Raw genomic sequence first — 21,672 nt, forward strand, 5'->3', positions numbered from 1 at the left:
ACCATGAGAAAAGCTATAAAGAAAAGTAAGATGGATTATGAGTTTCCACTAGCTCAGAATATAAAAACACATAGCAAAAGTTTCTACAAATATATAAAATGAAAAAGAGTGGCTGAAGTAAACATTGGTCCTTTAGAGATCAGAAGGGAGATGTAATAATTGGAAATGAGCAAATGGCTGAGGCACTGAACAGGTATTTTGTTTCAGTCTTCACAGTGGGTGACACAAATAACATGCCAAGGCTATGGCAGGTGAGGACCTAGAAGCTATCATTATCACTGAAGAGGTAGTGTTGGGCAAGCTAATGGGACTCAAGGTAGACAAGTCTCCTGGCCCCGATGGAATACATCCCAGGGTACTAAAAATATGGCGGGGGAAATAGCAAATGCACTAGTGGTAATTTACCAAAATTCGCTGGACTCTGGGATGGTTCCCGCAGATTGGAAAACAGCAAATGTGGCGCTACCGTTTCAAAAAGGAGGTAGACAAAGGTGGGTAACTATAGGCCAGTTAGCTTAACTTCTATAGTCGAGAAAATGCTTGAATCTATCATCAAGGAAGAAATATCGAGACATCTGAATATAAATTGTCCCATTGGAAAAGAGCAGCATGAGTTCATGAAGGGCAGGTCCTGTTTGACTAATTTAGCAGAATTCTTTGAGAACATCAACAGGGAACCCATGGATGTGGTGTATTTGGGTTTCCAGAAGGTATTTGACAAGGTGCCACACCAAAGGCTGCTGCATAAAATAATGATGCACGATGTGTTAGCGTGGATAGAGGTAATGTGTTAGCATGGATAGAGGATTGGACAGCTAACAGAAAGCAAAGAGTGGGGGTAAAAAGGTGTTTCACTGGTTGGTGATCAGTGACTAATGATGTGCCTCATGGATCAGTGTTGAGACCGCAATTGTTTATGATTTAGAGATGATTTGGAGTTGGGGACCAAGTGTAGTGTGTCAAAATTCACAGATGACCCTAAGAAGAGTGGCAGAGCAAAATGTGTAGAGGACTCTGAAAGTCTGCAAAGGAATATGGATAGTCTCAGTGAATGGGTGAGGGTCTGGCAGATGGAGTACAATATTGGTAAATGTGAGGTCATCCATTTTGGTAGGAAAAGCAGCAAAATGGACTATTATTTAAATGGTAAAAAATTTGCAGCATGCTGCTATCTAGAGAGACCTGAGCGTCCTTGTGCATGAATCACAAAAAGTTCATTTGCAGGTGCAGCAGGTAACTAAGAAGGCAAATGGAATTTTGTCTTTCATTGCTAGAGGGATGGAGTTTAAAAACAGCAAGGTTTTGTTGCAGCTGTATAAGGTACAGGTTTGGTTTACTTATTTGAGAAAGGATATACTTGCACTGGAGGGGGTGCAGAGGGGATTCACCAGGTTGCTTCTGGAGTTGAGAGGGTTGGTTTATGAGGAGAAATTTAGTAATTTGGGGCTATACAGATTGGAATTCAGAAGAATGAGGGGAGATCTTACAGAAATACTTAAGATTATGAAGGGAGTAGAACAGATAGATGCAGGGAAGTTGTTTCCACTGGCAGGTGAAACTAGAACTAGGGGGCATGGCCTCAGAATAAGGGGGAGCAAAATTAGAACTGAGTTGAGGAGGAACTTCTTCGCCCAAAGGGTTGTGAATCTGTGGAATTCCCTGCCCAGTGACGCAGTTGAATGTTTTTAAGGCAAGGATAGATAAATTTTTGAACAGTAAAGGAATTAAGGGTTATGGTGAACAGGCAAGTGGAGCTGAATCCACAAAAAGATCAGCCATGATCTTATTGAATGGCGGAGCAGGCTCGAGGGGCCAGATGGCCTACTCCTGCTCTTAATTCTTATGTTCTTATGATTTTACCAAAAATTGACTAAGTGTCACAACAGCAAGAATAGTTTGGACTACAATCGCCCCACACTCAGTCTGCTGAAAGAACCCTCCATGTTACCCCAGGCATGTGACTCACATGAACTGGCTGCAACAGGGCACCATTAACACAGGGGAACTGCATTTAAACACTCCCTCTGCACTCAGAGAGTCTTGCCAGGAGGATGCAGCGCAGAGAGCAGCTCCATGCTTCATGGAGGCAGATCGCAGAAGATTTCTAGATGCCATGAGGAAGGGCAATCCACCCTGTACCCCTGAGAGGGTAGACGACCCAGAAGCAGGAAAGAAAATGTAGTCTGGGGTGCGGTGGCTGCAGCAGTCAGTGCCAGCGGCCTGACACCGAGGACCAGCGTCCAACGTCACAAAAAAAGAATGACTTTATTTGAGCTGCAAGGATGAGTGTCCATCTGCCACATCCTGGCATCAGTCTCACCTGTCACACATGGAATGTTCACACTAATCCATTCCCTGACACCCTGCAGTCATCCAGTAACTGAACCCCAGCATCTTCCTCAAATCCCTCTGGCACTCCCTGTCACATCATCACAGTCCCTTCTTGTTGAGGCGCAGTGCTGATTTAGGCTGCCTGTTCTCCCCCGCCCCACCACCTAAGCCTGCCTCCCTGCAGGAGAAGAAAGTCTATAATAGAAGGGAGAGGGAGAAGGCTGGCAGGCAAATTCCTGCATCCCTCATTGTCTATGAGGAGTGAGCAATAGAGATCTCAGGGGAACCACATGAGAGAGCTGCAAGTGCCTGTGAGGTTGGACTGCACCACAGAGGTGAGGATCCACAGAACCTTCATCCATATGACCAGGGTGGCACAATGGCACAGTGGTTAGCATTGCTGCCTCACAATGCCAGGGACCCAGGTTCAATTCCTGACTTAGGTCACTGCCTGTGCAGAGTTTGCACATTCTCCCTGTGTCTGTGTGGGTTTCTGCTGGGTGCTCTGATTTCCTCCCATAGTCTGAAAGATGTGTTGATTCGATGAATTGGTCATGCTAAATTCTCCCTCAGTGAACCCGAACAGTCGCTATCTGCGTGGTGAGTAGGGGATTTTCACAGTAATGTCATTGCAGTGTTAATGTAAGCCTGCTTGTGACAATATTAAATAAACTTTAATCTGCCCAGACACTTGTCCCCCCTTTGCACTGACCAAATGTCTTATTCTGCTGGCAATGACCCCAATAAGGCTGGACTATCAGGAGTCAGCGCCCTGCGCAATCTGTGCCAGCACCTCAGAAGAAAGCACCAACCACGTCGCAGGCACCATGCATCGGCGTAGAAACACACCTCTCAGTGGGTGGACTTCACAGATAGGCTTTGAGATCACGACTGATGAGCACCGCACAGCCATTGAGGCAGGAATGTTTGAGGGATTGGGCACGCAGACGCCTGCTGGAATTACTTCTCACAAAGCAGCTGGAGATACAGAAGCAGAGCCGGGGACGGCAAGAAGGGGTGTCAGCGACATTCCAGCAACTGCAAGGCCGCTTGGAGGAGCCCCATAGCCTTCAGTCACAAGAGATGGTGACAGCATTACATGGCACCCAGGTCAACACTGGATGATAGGGTCCAAGGCTGACTGAGACTCTGCGGACCACGGCTGAGGGTCTCAGGAGCCTGCTTGGTGGGCCATGGTTGAGGGGCTTCAGAGCTTGGTCCAGTCTCAGAGGGCTAATACAGAGGGGCTCCAGAGCTTGGTTTAGACACAAGGGGCGAACACTGAGGGCACGCGTACCATGGTGCAGATGCAGTTGGGCCTCCAGTACTGGCAGAGCCGGGTGATGCAGAGGCTTCTGATGCTCACTCAGCTGCCTCTCCATTCCATGGTGTGTCCTGGGGCCCACAAGCACCCTGAGGCACAAGGAAGCATTGGGACCATCCCAGTGCCCCCCCCCCCCACCCCAAAGAAGATCCTGGCAGTCTCCAGCCCTTCCGCATCCCCCTTTCCTGACCCTGGTGGATCACATGGGCAGCAGGCTGAACAGGGTGGCATGGATACATTTGTGACATTGTGAACATTGGCCAGTGCCCGTAGGCGCTGGTCCTCTAGGGGACAGCCACCAAGGGCATCATAGGCCATGGGATGCAGAACACAGCTGACCACCTCCGCCTCTAATGTGTATCCTGGGGAGTCAGTTAGATGTAGCACTAGTCCATGAGAAGATATAGGGGAACTGAGAGGGCAGAGACTGTAGTTAAGGATAGGGTAATTGTAAATCATCCGCATTCAAGAATATTGCACCTTGCAGAGGTGTAACTTCTGGCCTGGGTTGATCTTGCTGCAGATGGCGACATCAGTCAGCCACCACAGTAGCAACAATAATTGCTGCCAACTCTCTGCAAACCTACATTCATGTTTGCTCTGGAGTGGGGAAGGAGAGACAGAGACGTCATCAATCCTGACCCCCTGGCATCCATATCCTCATGATTCCGGACGCTGCCAGCCCTGCACTACCCCTGGTATCACCTCAATTGGCCGCTGAACATTCCATAGCATTGCCTTAGCCATGGGCACTGCCCATGTCCCCTCATAATCGCCATGGCGTCTCACATGGCTGTGTTCTGCCTTCACATGATGCAGCAGAATGTCTTTTGCACCCCAGTGCATTTGGGTGTGCAGTGGTGTGCGGTGCAAAGATACTCCTCCTGATGGCTAGCTCTGCTGCCTCAGACATGGATCTCTGATAGCACAGGCCAGTGGTGGCAGCATGAGGCAGACTGGGCTCAGCATTCTGGTGCTCACATTGAGTATAAAGGTGGCTCTGAGAATGTCTTTATTGAGGAATGCTAGCAGCATAAACCTGCGTTTTTATGGTGAGAACTAGCTTCCAGACATGGTGTGCAGTTCAGATAGATGGGGGAAGGACATCCTTATGACTATCAGGGGATGGGTTCCTATCGAGGGCAGCACTGCAGAATCCATGCAGTGTGATGATCCATGTTAACATCCACCGAACTCCCCCGATTGGAGCAGCAGCTGCCAGAGCTGCTGCTTGTTTCTGTTGGTGGGGTCTGGAGTGGAATGCCAGCAGAGCCTGTGCAGCAGACAGATGGCAGGGTAACCGTGACGATGTTAGTGGGACTTGAACATAACTTCATATGAAACTCTTTGGGGATTTTAGCAAGCAGGAGAATGTGCACCACACAAGCCCAGTGGTGACCGCTGACCTGAGGACCTCCAGCCTCGTCCCAAATCATTTGGTGCCTGGTGCAAAATCCACTTTTAGGTCCACACACAATTTCTTGGGATCGCTGCGGTGTGTGCCAGCCACGGCGAGACCGGCAAATCACTTCCAAGATCCACAGCAATGTGGTTGATTCTGAATTGCCCTCTGAATTGGCCTAGCAAGCCACTCTTTTCAAGGGCAGTTAAGGATGGGCAATAAATGCTGGCCCAGCCAGCAATGCCTATATCCCATTACTGAACTTAAAAAAAGCCAAATTTTCATTAAACCCACTTTTGGGTGGTAGCTTATCAAACACCTGCTTAAAATCCATATAGAAAATATCCACTGCATTCCCTTTATAAATCTACTCCGTCACACTATCGAAAAACTCAATCTGCCTTTTACTAATCTGTGCCCACTCTACAATTCACTCCAAACCTCACCGAGTTGCTCTTGGTTTTTTCTGCTGATAATGGATTCCAAAACCTTCGCTAACGTTAAACCAACAGATCTTTCGTTGCTACCACTGTCTTTGCAGCCTTTCTTGAATAAGGCATCATTACTACCGCTCTCCAATCCTCTACTACCTGCTCCATATCTAGCCAAGATAGGGAGATTGTGAGAAGCCCTTCTGCCTATTCGGCTCCCACTTTCTTTGGCAATCTGGGATTGAAGTTTTTTAGACCTAAGAATTATCCACTCTGAGCATTGTTGACCTTCCTGATATACCCTGCCTATCAGTTTTCACCCCTTCCAACCATTGTGGTCTTCCCACCATCTCCACTTCAACCATCGTTTGCTGCAGGATTCAGAATCTGGGAACGAATAGACCTACAAAATTCCATAAACTGGGAGGCGGCAAACATCTGCATGTGTCTCTCGGTCAACCTTTGTCATTATCTTGGATACAGCGGCTAGAGATTTAGTGTCCTGCCCATCACGGGGATCGGAGTCGGCGAGGAAAGGTCCAATCTCCTTGGGTGGGATTTGGCAGTTTCGGGATGATCGAGGTTGCAAATTCCCGCCTGACATCTATGTGAGCGCCTCTGAGACGCTGAGCTCCCAGCGAGAATCGCGATGACCCAGAGAATCGGGTGTCAGCTGAAAAGCCCTGCTGGTCACAAACCCATTCCGATGACTTCGTTCAGCCACATCAACCCCAATAAAGTTCTTGACTAGAGCATGTAGGATGCCAATAAATATTCATTTTTTTATTCATTCGTGGGATGTCGCTGGTTGGCCAGCATTTATTGCCCAACCTTAGTTGCCCTTGAGAAGGTGGTGGTGAGCTGCCTTCTTGAATCACTGCAATCTCTGTCTTGCGGGTTGACTCTCAATCCTGTTAGGGAGGATATTCCAGGATTTTGACCTTTTGAATGCACCATTTTACATCTGATTAGTGGGCTTGAAGCTCGAATCAGTTCTATTCTGCTGTTAACCCATCTCTCCAGCAAGATCAGCAACAGGCAGCCTTTGGTACAGGTCCTCACAAACAAGGACCTCCAGAAGAAGCACCACCAACCCCTCAGCAATGAAAGGCGTCCCTCCCCCCGTACCACACCACGCAGGCATAAGGTTGACCTGACCCCTCCTCAGTTCCTCCCCCCACAAACCCCTCTCAGCCCCACCTTCCCTCTCAGCACCCCTGCCTCCTCCCCATTCCCACTCAGCCAATCTTCCCCTTCAGCTTCAGTCCTCCATTCAGGACCGCATCAGCAGTGCCAATGGTGTATTGCCCACTGGCACTAACACCCTGGCCTGATGGCTTGTGCTGCAAGTGGATCAAGGGAGTAGGACCAGTGGCAATTTGCTCCTCTGCTGCTGCCAAGCTGTAGACAAAAGGTCCCTCAAGGATCTGATAGGTTGGGTGGGATTGGGCTGGGAGCACTCTCTGGGATAGAGGTCTTGTGGTTGGACTGCCCCTTCTAGCCCTGGCAGACCTGAAGATCACCCATGACATGGGGATTTCAGGCAGTCCTGTGAAGGATTTCTGCATTCCTGCCAGATAGCTGTGTAAATTGCGAACTGGCCTGGTCACTTTAATCTCTGTGCCCCTTAGTCACATGGCAGGGTTTTAAATCATTGCAAACCCCTTTCAAGTCCTGTGACAGGGAGGAGATTTCAGTTTCACCTGGGGTGGTGAGGGTGTGGTGCCCAGCTGTGCACTCAGCCCCAATGTATGCACACAGCTTTGATTTTCCTAAAGCCAGCTGAAACCTTTGAAACCCTCTCCAATCCACAGGAAACATTTGATTTCTGTCAATTTCAATATACAATGTTTTGAAATAAGCTTCCAACTGACAGATGCTGCCAGTTGCAACAGGAAACACTCTAGTTTTCTGTCTGGCATTGGGCACTTAGCCTGTACATGGGAGAATCTGTGTGAGCATCTCTAATCGACCAACTGTGCAAACATCTCTGTGAACAAAGGGCAAGAAGTGTTTGCATAATTTAACAATAGTTTTGAGTTCATGGAGCCTGTTGCACAGTTCAGTATATATCCCTCTGCCTTCTGCCTCTGCCCTCCTCCCTCCCTCAGTGCGTCTTCCTTCCTCCCCCACTGCCTCACTAAATGCCTCAGTGCCTTCCTCCAGGTGGAGGCTGCCTCGCTAAATATTTTTAAGACGCGGGTTGATGGGTTTTTGATAAGAGAGGGGATTAAGGGTTATGGGGAGAGGGCGGGAATGTGGAACTGAGCCACGACAGATCAGCCATGATCTTATTGAATGGTGGGGCAGGCTCGAAGGGCTAGATGGCCTACTCCAGCTCCTATTTCTTATGTTCTTATCCCTCACTGCCTCACAAGCTCCCTCGCTTCATTCCTTTCCTCCTTCCCTTGCCCACTCATCTGCCTCCCTCTTTCCATTTCTAGTTTAATTTTGGAATTGAAACTTCTCCGACAGTTGATGACCTGGAAACCTTGACACTACTTACAGACATTCTCCTCGGAGAAGCAGAGATCCCACATTTCTAATGATCTAGTCTGTGTGTAGAGGCAGGATAAGCTCCTTCAGTCTGTGTGACATGACTGTGTTACACTTTATGTTAAGCATGAGACACCTGCTGGGAGATTTTCTCTGAGAAGAAACAAAGTGCCCAACAGATGGGAGACAGAGGATTTCCCGCCAGGTTTTTGGACGTACTTAGTTTAATGAATTCCTGGCACTGTGTGTTTCAAAAAGCCTGCCGGGGATAAGTCCTGACCCACATCCCACCCCACCCCCCCAGATTGCTGTACTCTCTCCTCTCCGACAACCAGAACAGCCCTGAACCCCCCCACCATGATTTGCCCTCCCTCTCTCTTCCACCGATTCCTAATGCAAAGTGCACAATAGCGCCCCACCCCCCACCTCTCCCCCGCCCCGCCCCGGCATTGCCAAATGCCTGGTTGGCAGTTCCAGCATGCCTGGTGGACAGTGTCAGGAAGCTAGACTGGCACTGCCCAAGGGGCACCCCCCTGCCCCCAACCTCCCAGGGGGGCTTCAATGGCCTTTGTCCCCACCAAGGTGATCACGCCTGGCCCCTGTTGATGGAGACCAAATTTAATCCCTAATGGTGGGAACCTGTCCTGGCGGCCAGGGGGATGGGGGTAGTGGGGAGGATTTGGGGGTTTGGGGGTAGAGGGGTGGGGCATGGGGTGGCAAGTGGGGTGTGGGACGTAAGTGGACCCAGAGAATACTGTCCCATGCTCACTAACGCTGAATGTTCACAGTTAATATATCGGTGTCTCTCTGTTCCAGGCTCTCTCATTTCCTGTGCCCCTCTATGAAGCTGTCTTTGATGAAGATGGATCTAGCAATAAAATGTCTGTCAGACTGTATGGAGGGGCTCTTCTCAGTAAGTATCAACTCTTGGGAGATAATCATTCCATATCCACAAACTGGACAGGGAGCAATCCATTACACAGAGAGGACAGGGACCCTCGAGCTGAAGATTCCCTGAGAGGCTAGGGAGGAGATTACAGAGCTTTTGGCTTTGACCTCTATGTCATCATTGTCCACAGGAATAATGCCAGAAGACTGGAGGATAGCAAATGTTGTCCCCTTGTTCAAGAAGGGGAGTAGAGACAACCCTGGTAATTATAGAGGAGTGAACCTTATTTCTGTTCTGGGCACAGTTTTGGAAAGGATTATAAGAGATAGGATTTATAATCATCTAGAAAGGAATAATTTGATTAGGGATAGTTAACACGGTTTTGTAAAGGGTAGATCGTGCCTCACAAACCTTATTGAGTTCTTTGAGATAGTGACCAAAGATGTGGATGAGGGTAAAGCAGTTGATGTGGTGTATATGGATTTCAGTAAAGTGTTTGATAAGGTTCCCCATGGTAAGCTACTGCAGAAAATACGGAGGCATGGGATTGAGGGTGATTTAGCAGTTTGGATCAGGCATTAGCTAGCTGATCGAAGACAGAGGGTGGTGGTTGATGGGAAATGTTCATCCTGGAGTTCAGTTACTAGTGGTGTAGCACAAGGATCTGTTTTGGGGCCACTGCTGTTTGTCATTTTTATAAATGGCCTGGATGAGGACATAGAAGGATGGGTTAGCAAATTTGTGGGTGACATTAAAGTCAATGGAGTTGTGGACAGTGTGGAAGGATGTTGCAGGTTATAGAGGGACATCGATAAGCTGCAGAGCTGGGCTGAGAGGTGGCAAATGGAGTTTAATGTGGAAAAGTATGAGGTGATTCACTTTGGAAGGAATACAGAATACTGGGCTACTAATGGTAAGATACTTGGTAGTGTGGATGAGCAGAGAGATCTCAGTGTCCATGTTCATTGACCCCTGAAAGTTGGCACTCAGGTTGATAAGGTTGTTAAGAAGGCGTAGAGTGTATTAGCTTTTATTGGTAGAGGGATTGAGTTTCAGAGCCATGAGGTCATGTTGCAGCTGTACAAAACTCTGGTGCGGCCGCACTTGGAGTATTGCATACAGTTCTGGTCGCCACATTATAGGAAGGCTGAGGGAGCGCTGGAAAGGGTACAGAGGAGGTTTACCAGGATGTTGCCTGGTATGGTGGGAAGGTCTTATGAGGAAAGGCTGAGGGACTGAGGCTGTTTTCATTAGAGAGAAGAAGGTTAAAGGTGACGAAATTGAAGCATGCAAGATAATCAGAGGGTTAGATAGGATGGACAGTGTGAGCCTTTTTCCTCGGATAGTGGTGGTTAGTACGAGGGGGCATAACTTTAAACTGAGGGTGATAGATACAGGACAGATGTCAGAGGTAGGCTCTTTACTCAGAGGGTCAGAGGTAGGCTCTTTACTCAGAGGGTAAGGGCGTGGGATGCCCTGCCTGCAACAGTAGTGGATTCACCAACATTGAGGGCATTTAAATGGTCATTGGATAAACATATTGGATATTGGAATAGTGTTGGTTAGATTGGCTTTAGATTGGTTTCACAGGTCGGCGCAACATCGAGGGCCTAAGGGCCTGTACTGCGCTGTAATGTTCTATGTTCTATGAAGATGGCAATGTTAGTCCTGCCACACTGAAGCTACATCCTCTCTGAGAAATGGCCTAACTCTGTCACGTCTCCCACGTCTGCTCCCACAGCTCAGCTGCTGCTTGAACCACACTTCTTTCGGTCCATCACGACCGTGCCTTCAACTGCCTCTAACCCTGCAATTCCTTCTCCTGAATATGTGCCTTGACATTTCTCTCTCATTTGAGAGGATTCAGCTCCCCTCTCTGCACCCCCAGAGTGGTCAGCTCTCCCAGTCCCGGCAAATATGGGGTTAACAGTTTGTGTGAAATGTGGTGTCTAACTGCTCTGTGAGAACAACATTGTCCGAGAAACACTCTGACCTTTAACTCTGTTCTTTTTGCTGCAGGTATTTCTCTGATAATGTGGCACGCTCTATACACAGCCGAAAAGGTTATCATTCAATGGACACTCCTCACAGAAGCCTGCTATTTCACAGTGCAGTTTATAGGTGAGTCATCAATGAAGAAGAATCACTTGTACTCTGTGTCCAATTCCATTGATAGCTCTCCAGGGTCCCGCTGCCCCTCCCCAGGGTCCTCCTGCCCCTCCCTAGGGTCCCACTGCCCCTCCCCAGGGTCCTGCTGCCTCTCTGGCTTAGTTTCCACTCTGGATGGTGAGATTTGGCAGCTGCAGTAAACAGCTGCAGCTATTGGAGATCCTGGAGGTAAGAGAGAGTTGGAGGTTTGTGATTAAGTCAATGATGTGCTCTCAAGTGAGGAGTGCCAGAGTATATTGAGTTGTGGAATGTGTTGTATTCCTGTTTGTCAGCAGGAATTGGTTATTCATTTAGACAGTGATCTTGCTCACGAGTTACTTCAATGAATGTTTCACTGTCTGTACAAAGCTTTCAGCCAGTCCATGTGTGGCAGGATGATAAGGAACAGACCGGATGTGTTGAATCCTGTTCTCCTTTAAATAGTTTGTGAATTCTTGCAAATTGAACTGTGGACCCTTGTTGCTCACAAATTATTCAGGCTAACTTGAATCTTGCCAAAAGCTCACCCAGTCTTTCTAGTGTTCTCTCTGAGGATGTCACCTTCATAAAGAAGACTTCAGGCCATTTTCTCATTGTCTACCACAATGAGAAACATACATCTTTTGAATGGTCTGGTGTAATCCAGACGAACTCTTTGCCGTGAGCCTCCTGGCCATTCTCATGGGTGTAAGTTCCTAACCACTGTTACTAAGCAACCTCACTTATGTAAATCCCTAAAGTTCAAAGGTTGCTTTCGCACCCTGAGCCACAGAATTGAAATGGTGATGGTCCCTTCATCTCGTTCTGCCTTATTATCAGTAAGAATTGAATACTTTATACATTTTATGAATACTTTTATTTATTTTCTAGAGTATGAGAATTTGAACTCTCTGTGACTTTTCTGATAACATAACTGTATTCTGTGGCTTATTGTTCCCAAAGAATGTGGCCTGTCTGATTTAACTCTCTTTCCATTATGCTCCAGGGCAGTTTGTATTTTGGCCAAGGTGCACAATACATTCAAAAATACTTATTCAAATCTAAAATATATATTTAATTTCCATAGCAGTAGTTATGTGTGTGTCTATGCAAGTCGTACCTTTGTATAAAATAAGTGTAAGGCACGTTGTGGTCCTTATTCTAAGTTACTTTCCCCTGTTTAGTAATCTAATTAGTTTTTAAATACCAAGGTTTTCAGAATCCCTCTAACAATATGTAAATATTGCTTCAAATATGCTAATTGTCCTTCTGCTGTTTCTGGGAATGGTCTGGTTTGTATCAGTGGAAGGGGACTGATTCGATTGCAAGCCATTTGATGCCAGGTGCGAAACCACACGTAATTTTCTGGGATCAACGCAATCTACTCCAGGCTCGGCGAGGCTGGAAAATCATCCCGAATTTCACAAGATGTTGTTGTGATGGACAGAATCATTGTTTCTGAGAGGGAGTGAGGCCCAATTGGTCCCTATCCATCCTGAGTGAGGGACAGCTTCTCAAGCTGTAGCATTGAAGAGTAGCCACAGGGTGGCAGTGCTGTCTAATACTTACAGACTGGGCTGCAGACAGGGAGGTACAGAAACTGTCAGCACGGTGAGCCACAACCGTCAACATCGGAAAGTTATTTAGCTGCAGGGAATTACAGTGAGCCCAAATCTGTCTTGCCTGGTCTCCAAGTGTGATAACATAAAAATCCATGGAATATCATACCTGCCTCGGGTGATTCAGTTTGAAAGATAAAAGTATTGTTAAATTTATTGTATTGTCCTTTATTGAATATAATACTTTGGCACCTTGACTGCCTCCTGTGCATGTAGTATATTATAAATACACCAGCATGTGACACACTTAGCTCCATTGGCACATAGCCCCACTCCGCCAGCACTCTCCTTCATTTCACATTATTCTCACTCAAGGGGCTGATGAGCAAATTTCAAAAAGATATTTTGCACAAAGTTAAACATAAATTTCAGAAAAGATAATAATGGATGAAAAGTAATCACCTGTTGAGCAAAAGCAATGGGTAATAACCATTCCCAGTCACTCGGAGTGCAGACCCTCACCCTCTGGGAGAGTGCATGTCGCTGTGTGGGAGGACGAGGGTGAATGAGAGCTCTGATAGTCTGACTGAATCAGGCTTGTGCTCACAACCTGCCCTCACGCTGCCCACTCACTGTGTGCCCATTCCCCCCGCTCGTTCTCCTAGCAGGCAGACATCAAGGTATCAGCTCACAGCTTCCTCCCCTTTGGCCTCTTTATCTGCTCAGGAGGAAGCTGCTGCTGGAACTGGCTCAGAAAAGACAGTAGGACTAGGGGGCACAGCCTCAAGATAAAGGGGAGGCGGTTTAGAACGGAGTTGAGGAGGAACTTCTTCACTCAAAGGGTGGTGAATCTCTGGAATTCTCTGCCTGTTGAAGTGGTGGAGGCTACCTCGCCAAATGTTTTTAAGACGCGGGTTGATGGGTTTTTGATAAGCGAGGGGATTAAGGGTTATGGGGAGAGGGCGGGAAAGTGGAGCTGAGCCACAACAGATCAGCCATGATCTTATTGAATGGCGGGGCAGGCTCGAGGGGCCAGATGGCCTACTCCTGCTCCTATTTCTTATGTTCTTATGAACTGCTGCTGTTTATGTTGTCCACTTTTAGAGTGCCTCACCCCCATTTCCACTCCTTCAGCTGGCACTCATTTGTTCAGCAGGGTTTCCTGTGCCAGTCTCTGTTGCCCAAATGGTGCCAGCAGCCTGCCAGCCCAGCTGGGATGAATGTCTGTCACTGATGAGAAACAGGCCCCTCTCATAATGAACACTGATAATGGGAGCCACTGGTGACGTGGCCATGTTTCATCCCCGCCCCGAGCAGTGTATCCCTCAGGCCTCCGTGTCAGTGCTGTGTGTACACCAGACACTAGTATCCCAGACTATTGCAGATTCACAAACAGTTTCCCAGTGGCCTGCTCATTCACAAACCACACCGGAGTCCAGCACGTGTCCCAGTGGCCCTCCCTTTCGCACAAACATCTCATTCCAGAGATTCAGCACCACCCTGAGAAACACAGTGTCCCAACTCCAACGCTCCATATCACCATTTCCCATTCTGCGCGCCCCCCCCCGCAGCTTTCTCCCCTGGCCCCTTTGGCAGTGAATGCCTGTGTGGATCTCCTGACATGCTAAATGTCATAGTTGATGAGTTAAACTTTTACTAAAAAGCCCAGTGATTGCTACGTCGTAAGCCTCATGATGAAATCTTCCCTCCTCTTCCAGTTACGACCATTCCATTGTTTGAAAAGGGAGCGTTACCGCAGGGAGCATCGCTGCTGCAGCTAAGCCGGGGGCTCTTTATCCTCATCAGTGTCTACTTCTATTACCAAGTTGGCCGAAAGCCAAAGAAGATGTGAGGAGCTAGAGGCAGTGAGTGTGTGCGCGCGTGCGTGTGTGTGTATGTGTGTGTGTGTGTGTATGTGTGTGTGTGTGTGTGTGTGTGTATGAGTATGCATGTGTGTGTGAGTGACTCTGAGCTGCACACTGGAGCTGTCTGAGTTGTCTGACTGGAAAGCGTCAGACTGTCCTCTGGAAATGTTTTCTTTTGTAATCCATGTTCTGTTGTCAGTCTTTCCGTCAGACTCATGCATTTCCAGATGTATTATATTGAGAGAACATTCTTTGTATCCCTGTCCCCATCCCTGTGCATGTGCAGCAACAGTTTGACAATATCAGATTCATTACCTCAAAAATCACCAATAAATTTGTGACGTGACCTCTGGTGTGGAATGATTGAACATCGAAGCCGCAGTCCACAGTGCAGCCTGTGTGACTGCCAATACCATCCTCATTGAGACTGATAACTACATAGACAGAGAGGTATCAGAAAGTTCATGGACATGGTTTCACCTTTAAAACGTAATAAGCCAACTAAAATCAATATAATTCAAACACTAATTAACAGGCCAAGGATATTTCAAATAAAAGAAAACGAATTTTCACTTTAAGTCGTGTGTAGAACAGGCTTCATGTCATTAGAACAACTTGCATCACATCCTGCACAAGTGTGACAATCTGACAGTATTTCCAACTCAGCCCCTGATATGTGCAAACTTTCATTTATCAGATCCTAAGAAATAAGAAGAGTAGGCCATTCAGTCCATCGGGCCGGCTCTGCTATATGATAAGACCGTGCCTTAGCTCCACTTTCTGCCTGTCCCACGTAAGCCCTGACCTCCATGTCAATCAAAACTCTGCCCAAAGGAGTTAAGAATTTTCCCAATGTCATATTCTAAACCAACTAGCCAATCATTACCTTCTTTCTGTCTCCCTACTTCAAAAAAAGGCACTAAATTTGTTGATTTCCAATGTCCTGGCACTGTTCCAGATTATAGAGAATTTTGGAAGGTTGCAACCAATGTATCCACTATCACTACATCCACTTCTTTTAAGATATTTGGATGATCAGGTCCCAGGGACCTGTCAACCTTATGTTCATTAGCTTGCACAGTGCTTTTCCCCTTGTGATAGTAATTGTTTTCACTTCCTTCCTTTGATCTGATAATTTTCTACTGTTCTCACAATGCTTTTTAGATCTTAGCCCATGAAGTGAGGTACAAAAACTTGTTCAAAATCTCCGCCCTGTTTTCCATTATTAATTCCTACCTCAAAAGGATTAATGCTTACTTCAGATACTTTTGATATACCATTAGAAGCCTCAGGTTGTGTGTGGCAGGGATGGGGGGAGGTGGAGTTAGTAAAAGGTAAAGTCACTATTGTCCCAGATGACCATAAGCTGCTCCCTATTTGAGGGGGAGAGCTGACTGGTGGTGATTTAACCTGATGGTCACTACACTTCAGGCAAGGGGCAAGGTTGAGAAGGTGGGGTCTTCATGTATAACTCAGTCGGTATGGGAATTGAACCCACACTGTTGGCATCACTTTGCCTCACTAACACTGTCCAGCCAACTGAACTAAAATCGAGTTAGTGCCCTCCACCACCCCCGCCCCCCCTCCATTTGCTAACCCTCCCACCTGATGAAATGTTCCTATCACCAAACTTACCATGGGGGAAGACATTAAAATATTGCTTTTGGTCCATTCGGCCCACCTCATTCCCAAATTCAGCAATGTCTCCTTCCTGCTTGGACTGTGAACATACTGAGTGAGAGCACAATGCAGAAATTCTTTCCTTTTCTCTTGACTCGAACATTACCCCAATTTGGCTAATTAAAGTCACCAGTATGAAGCATGCATTTCTCTGATTTGCCTTGCTGTTTGGTCTTTTAATTCTCACCATTCAGAGACTCCGAGTAATGTGATCATATCCCTTTGATGTTTCTCAACACGAATCAAATGGATTCTGTCCTTGCTCCTAAAGGAGCTCCCCTGTTACTAACACCATGTCTTCCCCAGTCAGCACTGCCAGCCCATCTCCCTTTTCTCCTTCTCCATCTGTTTCTAACACTGTATATTCTGGTAGATGAAGCACACAATGCTCACCATTTTGAAGCCGTGTTTCCACTATTAACATAAGAACATAAGAAATAGGAGCAGGAGTAGGCCATCTAGCCCTTCGAGCCTGCCCCGCCATTCAATAAGATCATGGCTGATCTGTTGTGGCTCAGTTCCACTTTCCCGCCCTCTCCCCATAACCCTTAATCCCCTCTCTTATCAAGAACCCATCAACCCGCTTCTTAAAAATATTTAGCGAGGCAGCCTCCACCACTTCAACGGGCAGAGAATTCCAGAGATTCACCACCCTTTGAGTGAAGAAGTTCCTCCTCAACTCCGTTCTAAACCGCCTCCCCTTTATCTTGAGGCTGTGCCCCCTAGTCCTACTGTCTTTTTTGAGCGGGAAGAGTCTCTCCACCTCTATCCTATCCATCCCATTCATCATCTTATACGTCTCAATGAGATCTCCCCTCATTCTTCTAAACTCTAACGAGTACAAGCCTAGTTTATTCAGCCTCTCCTCATAGCTCAATCCCCTCAACTCCGGTATCAGCCTAGTAAACCTCCTCTGCACTCCCTCCAGGGCCAAAATATCCTTGCGCAGGTGCGGCGCCCAAAACTGCACACAGTACTCCAGCTGCGGCCTCACCAATGCCCTATACAGCTGCAGCAAGACCTCCCTACTTTTATATTCAATCCCCCTCGCTATGAAGGCCAGCATCCCATTCGCCTTCCTGACCACCTGCTGCACCTGCAAGCTGGGTTTTTGCGACTCATGCACAAGGACCCCAAGGTCCCTCTGCACCGTCGCCTGCTGCAGTTTTTCGCCACGTAAGTAATAGTCCTTCCTACCATTCTTCCTACCAAAGTGGACCACCTCACACTTGCCAACATTAAATTCCATTTGCCATTTCCTGGCCCATTCGCCCAGCCTATCTAGATCCTTCTGCAGACTCTCCACACCCTCCGCACAATTTGCCTTTCCCCCAATCTTGGTGTCATCAGCAAATTTCGACACCCTACACTCGGTTCCCTCCTCCAGATCATCTATATAAATGGTAAATAGCTGAGGCCCCAGCACCGACCCCTGGGGCACCCCACTAGTCACCAACCGCCAATCCGAATAGCACCCATTGACCCCCACTCTCTGCCTCCTATTTGACAACCAATCCTCTATCCACGCTAACACCCTACCCCCAACTCCATGTCCCCTGACCTTCTGCAATAACCTCTTGTGAGGTACCTTGTCAAACGCCTTCTGAAAATCCAGAAAGACCACATCCACCGGCTCTCCTCTATCCACAGCCCTAGACACATCCTCATAGAACTCCAGTAAATTTGTCAGACACGACTTCCCTTTAATGAAACCGTGTTGCGTCCGCCCTATCAAGCAATTCCCTTCAAGATGCCTCGCAATTTCCTCCTTAATGACGGATTCTAACATTTTACCTACCACAGACGTTAAACTAACCGGCCTATAATTCCCCGCCTTTTGCCTGGCACCCTTCTTAAACAACGGCGTAACATTAGCCGTTTTCCAATCTTCCGGCACTTCCCCGGAATCCAGCGACGTCTGGAAAATAACCACCAAGGCATCCACTATCACCTCCGCCATTTCTTTCAGAACCCTCGGATGCATTCCATCCGGTCCTGGGGATTTGTCCACAATCAGCCCCTCCAGTCTGTCGAGCACCACTCTCTAGTAACAGTAATGTCATTAAGACCCTCCATTCCTACCACCTTTCCATCGCTAACACCCGGCAAATTATTCACGTCCTCCTCCGTGAAGACAGAAACAAAAAAGTTATTCAAGACCTTAACCATATCCCCATCCCCTACCACTAGGTCCCCTTTCTCATCCTCTAAAGGACCAACGTTCACCCTAGCCAGCCTCTTCCTTTTTATATATTTATAAAAACTCTTGCTATCCTTTTTTATATTAAGTGCTAGCCCAGCCTCATAGCTTCTCCTACCCTTCTTTATCAACTTCTTTGTCAATCTTTGTTGACATTTAAACCTTTCCCAATCCTCTTCTCGCCCACTACTCTTAGCTACTCTAAATTCCTCCGCTTTTAATTTAACACTTTCCTTCACCTCCTTCGTTATCCACGGCTTATTACCTCTCTTCCTACTGTCCTTTGTAACCATCGGAATAAATTTCTGCTGAGCACCAAGAAAGATCTCCTTAAAGATCCTCCACTGCTCCTCAGCAGACCTACCTTCCAACGCACTCCCCCAGTCCACATTTGCCAATTCTTCTCTCATCCTACCATACTCCCCTCTATTCAAACAAAGGACGCGTGTCCGGGAACCCACTTTCTCCTCCTCCATCTGCACCAGAAACTCCACCATACAATGATCACTCTCCCCAAGAGGATCCTTCAGCACAAGGTCCCTAATTCTACCCGCCTCATTACATAGCACCAGATCCAAGATAGCTCACTATTGCCGCCCCCCACATTCCCATCCAGCTCTCTATTCTGGTAGCTCATTAATCTCGTTCATCATGCAGTATGTATGTTAACACACATGCGATGCAATCTGATCATGAATATTCTTGGACTGTTCCTGTGTGATATAGAAACACAGAAACATGGTAGATAGGAGTAGAGGATGCCATTTGGCCCTTCGATCCTGCTCAGCCATTCATCACGATCATGGCTGATCATCCAACTCAATAGCTTAATCCTGCTTTCTCCCCATAACCTTTGATCCAATTCATCCCAAGTGCTATATCCAGCCGCCTCTTGAATACATTCAATGTTTTGACGCCAACTACTTCCTGTGGTAATGAATTCCACAGGCTCACCACTTTTTGGGTGAAGAAATGTCTCCTCACCTCCGTCCTAAATTGCCTACCCTGCATCCTCAGACTGTGACCCCTGGTTTGGGACACGCCCACCATCGGGAACATCCTCCTTGCATTTACCCTGTCTTGTCGTGTTAGAATTTTATAAGTCTCGATGAGATCCTCCCTCATGCATCTGAACTCCAGAACTCCCTGAAAACAATCCTAACCTAGTCAATCTTTCCTCATAAATCAGTCCCGCCAGAATCAACCTGGTAAACCTTTGCTACACTCCCTCAAGAGCAAGAACATGCTTCCTTAGAAAAGGAGACCAGAACTGACATAATATTCAAGGTGTGGCCTCACCAAGGCCCTGTATAATTGCAACAACACATCCCTGCTTCTATACTCAAAACCTCTCGCAATGAAGACCAACATACCATATGCCTTCTTTACCGCCTGCTGCACCTGCATGCTGACCTTCAGTGACTGATGCACAAGGACACCCAGATCCCGCTGGACACTCCCCTCTCCCAATTTACAGACATTCAGATAGTAATCTGCCTTCTTGTTTTTGCTTCCAAAGCGAATATCCTCACACTTAGCCAAATTATACTGCATCTGCCATTGATTTGCCCACTCACCCAACCTGTCCAGATCATGCTGAAGGATCTCTGCATCTTTGTCACAGTTCACCCTCCCACCCAACTTGGTATCATCTGCAAACTTTGAGATGTTACATTTTGATGACTCGTCTAAATCAGTAATACATATTGTGAATAGCTGAGGACCCAGCATCGACCCCTGTGGCACCCCACTGGTTACTGCCTGAAAAAGATCCATTAATTCCGACTCTTTGCTTCCTCTCTGCTAGTCAGTTTTCTATCCATCTCAATACACTTCCCCCTATCCCACGCACTTTATCCTTGCGCAATAATCTCTTGTGCAGGACTTTATCAAATGCTTTCTGAAAGTCCAAATATCCCACGTCGACTAGCAACTCCACTAGTTACATCTTCAAAGAATTCCAACAGATTTGTCAAGCATGATTTTCCCCTTCAGAAATTGATGCTGACTCTGTCTAATCCTGCCACTACTTGTAAATGCTCCGCTATAAAGTTCTTGATAATGGATTTGAGAATTTGTCCCACTACCGATGTTAGGCTTACCGGTCTATAATTCCCTGTTTTCTCTCTACCTCTCTTTTTGAATATTGGAGTGACATTAGCCACTCTCCAATCTGCAGGGAATGGCCTCCTTCTGCACTATAAGATTCTATGATTCGATGACTCCACATTGTCAGAGCCAATATCCTTCTGCACTATTGTGTTAATTTCCTCTTTAACCATTCCACCACCTTTTCCTTTATGCCTGTCCTTCCTTAATATTGAATACCCGGGACATTCAGTTCCATCCCTGGTCACTCTGCAGCCATGTCTCCGTAATCCCAATTACATCGTACCCATTTGCATCTATCTGTATGATTAGTTCATCCACTTTATTGTAAATGCTCTGCACATTAAGCCACAGTGCCTTTAAGCTTGACTTTTTAACATTGTCTTTATCCCAGTATTTTTCTCTGTAGCCCTGTTTGAACTTTGTCCTTGGTTTCTTTCCCTACCACTTTTCTTATTCCTTTTTTTGTCCTTGCTCCCTCCTTCCCTGATTCCTGATGTAATTTTCCACTCCCCTGGCATATTAGTTTGAAGCCTCCCCAATCTAGGAGAAAACAGTCCCCCTTGGACATCAATCCCAGTCCTGCCCAGATGTAACCCGTACAAGTCCCACCTCCCTCAGAACTGGTCCAAATGCCTCAGGAGTCTGAAATTCTTCCCCTGACACCATTTCTTCAACTACATATTTATCTGATATATCCTTTCATTTCTACTCTAGCACATGGCACTATGGTATTAGTCCCTGGTCTGACTATCCAGCACTCTCCCTCTATACCACTTATTCCTCTTTTCAGCTGCTTTGTGCTGCTGGCCATGCCCCTGTGAACTTAGTTCAAACCTTCCCCAGCCACACGAGTGAACCTCGGATAGGTTAGGGTTAGGTTTTTGGGGTCGAACAGAGAGAGGACATGCCCCGTTTTCTTCGTGCTCTGTTGCTTTTCTTTCGGCTCACGCCTAACCCTTGTTGCTCCCTGCGATGCCTTGCCTTTATATCCCTGGGTCACGGTTAGTGTTAGGGATAGGGTTGGTCCCAGTCCCCTCAAGGTGTAGCCTGCCACTTGTGAATAGGTGCCCTTTCCCAAAGACCCAAGGACCTGAATCCTTCCCTCCTTAGCATGACTCAAACCATGCATTCACCCTCACAAACTTTCTGTTTCTGCTGCGCTGTGGCACCAGGAGTAATCCAGAGGTTGCTACTACTGAAGTTCCTTCCCACCTCGTGAAAGTCTGGCGATTGAACTTCAGTGCCTGGCATCTCTA

At 47.2% G+C, this 21,672-nt stretch overlaps 1 protein-coding gene across 1 annotated transcript in view; it reads left to right on the forward strand.

The window, feature by feature from the left end:
* Window positions 1-14,770, forward strand: part of LOC145344475 (tumor protein p53-inducible protein 11-like) — a 134,860-nt gene extending 120,090 nt beyond the window's left edge. The window contains exons 5-7 of the mRNA XM_080191623.1: window positions 8,801-8,897; window positions 10,893-10,994; window positions 14,278-14,770. Of these exons, the coding sequence (XP_080047749.1) occupies window positions 8,801-8,897; window positions 10,893-10,994; window positions 14,278-14,411 (333 nt within the window). The 3' untranslated portion in view covers window positions 14,412-14,770. The remainder of the gene's footprint in view (window positions 1-8,800; window positions 8,898-10,892; window positions 10,995-14,277) is intronic.
* The last annotated feature ends 6,902 nt before the right edge of the window (window positions 14,771-21,672 follow it).

The sequence above is a fragment of the Carcharhinus amblyrhynchos genome, chromosome 6 (genome assembly GCF_965287045.1).
Source record: "Carcharhinus amblyrhynchos chromosome 6, sCarAmb.v2.hapA, whole genome shotgun sequence".
Taxonomy (NCBI): Eukaryota; Metazoa; Chordata; class Chondrichthyes; order Carcharhiniformes; family Carcharhinidae; genus Carcharhinus; species Carcharhinus amblyrhynchos.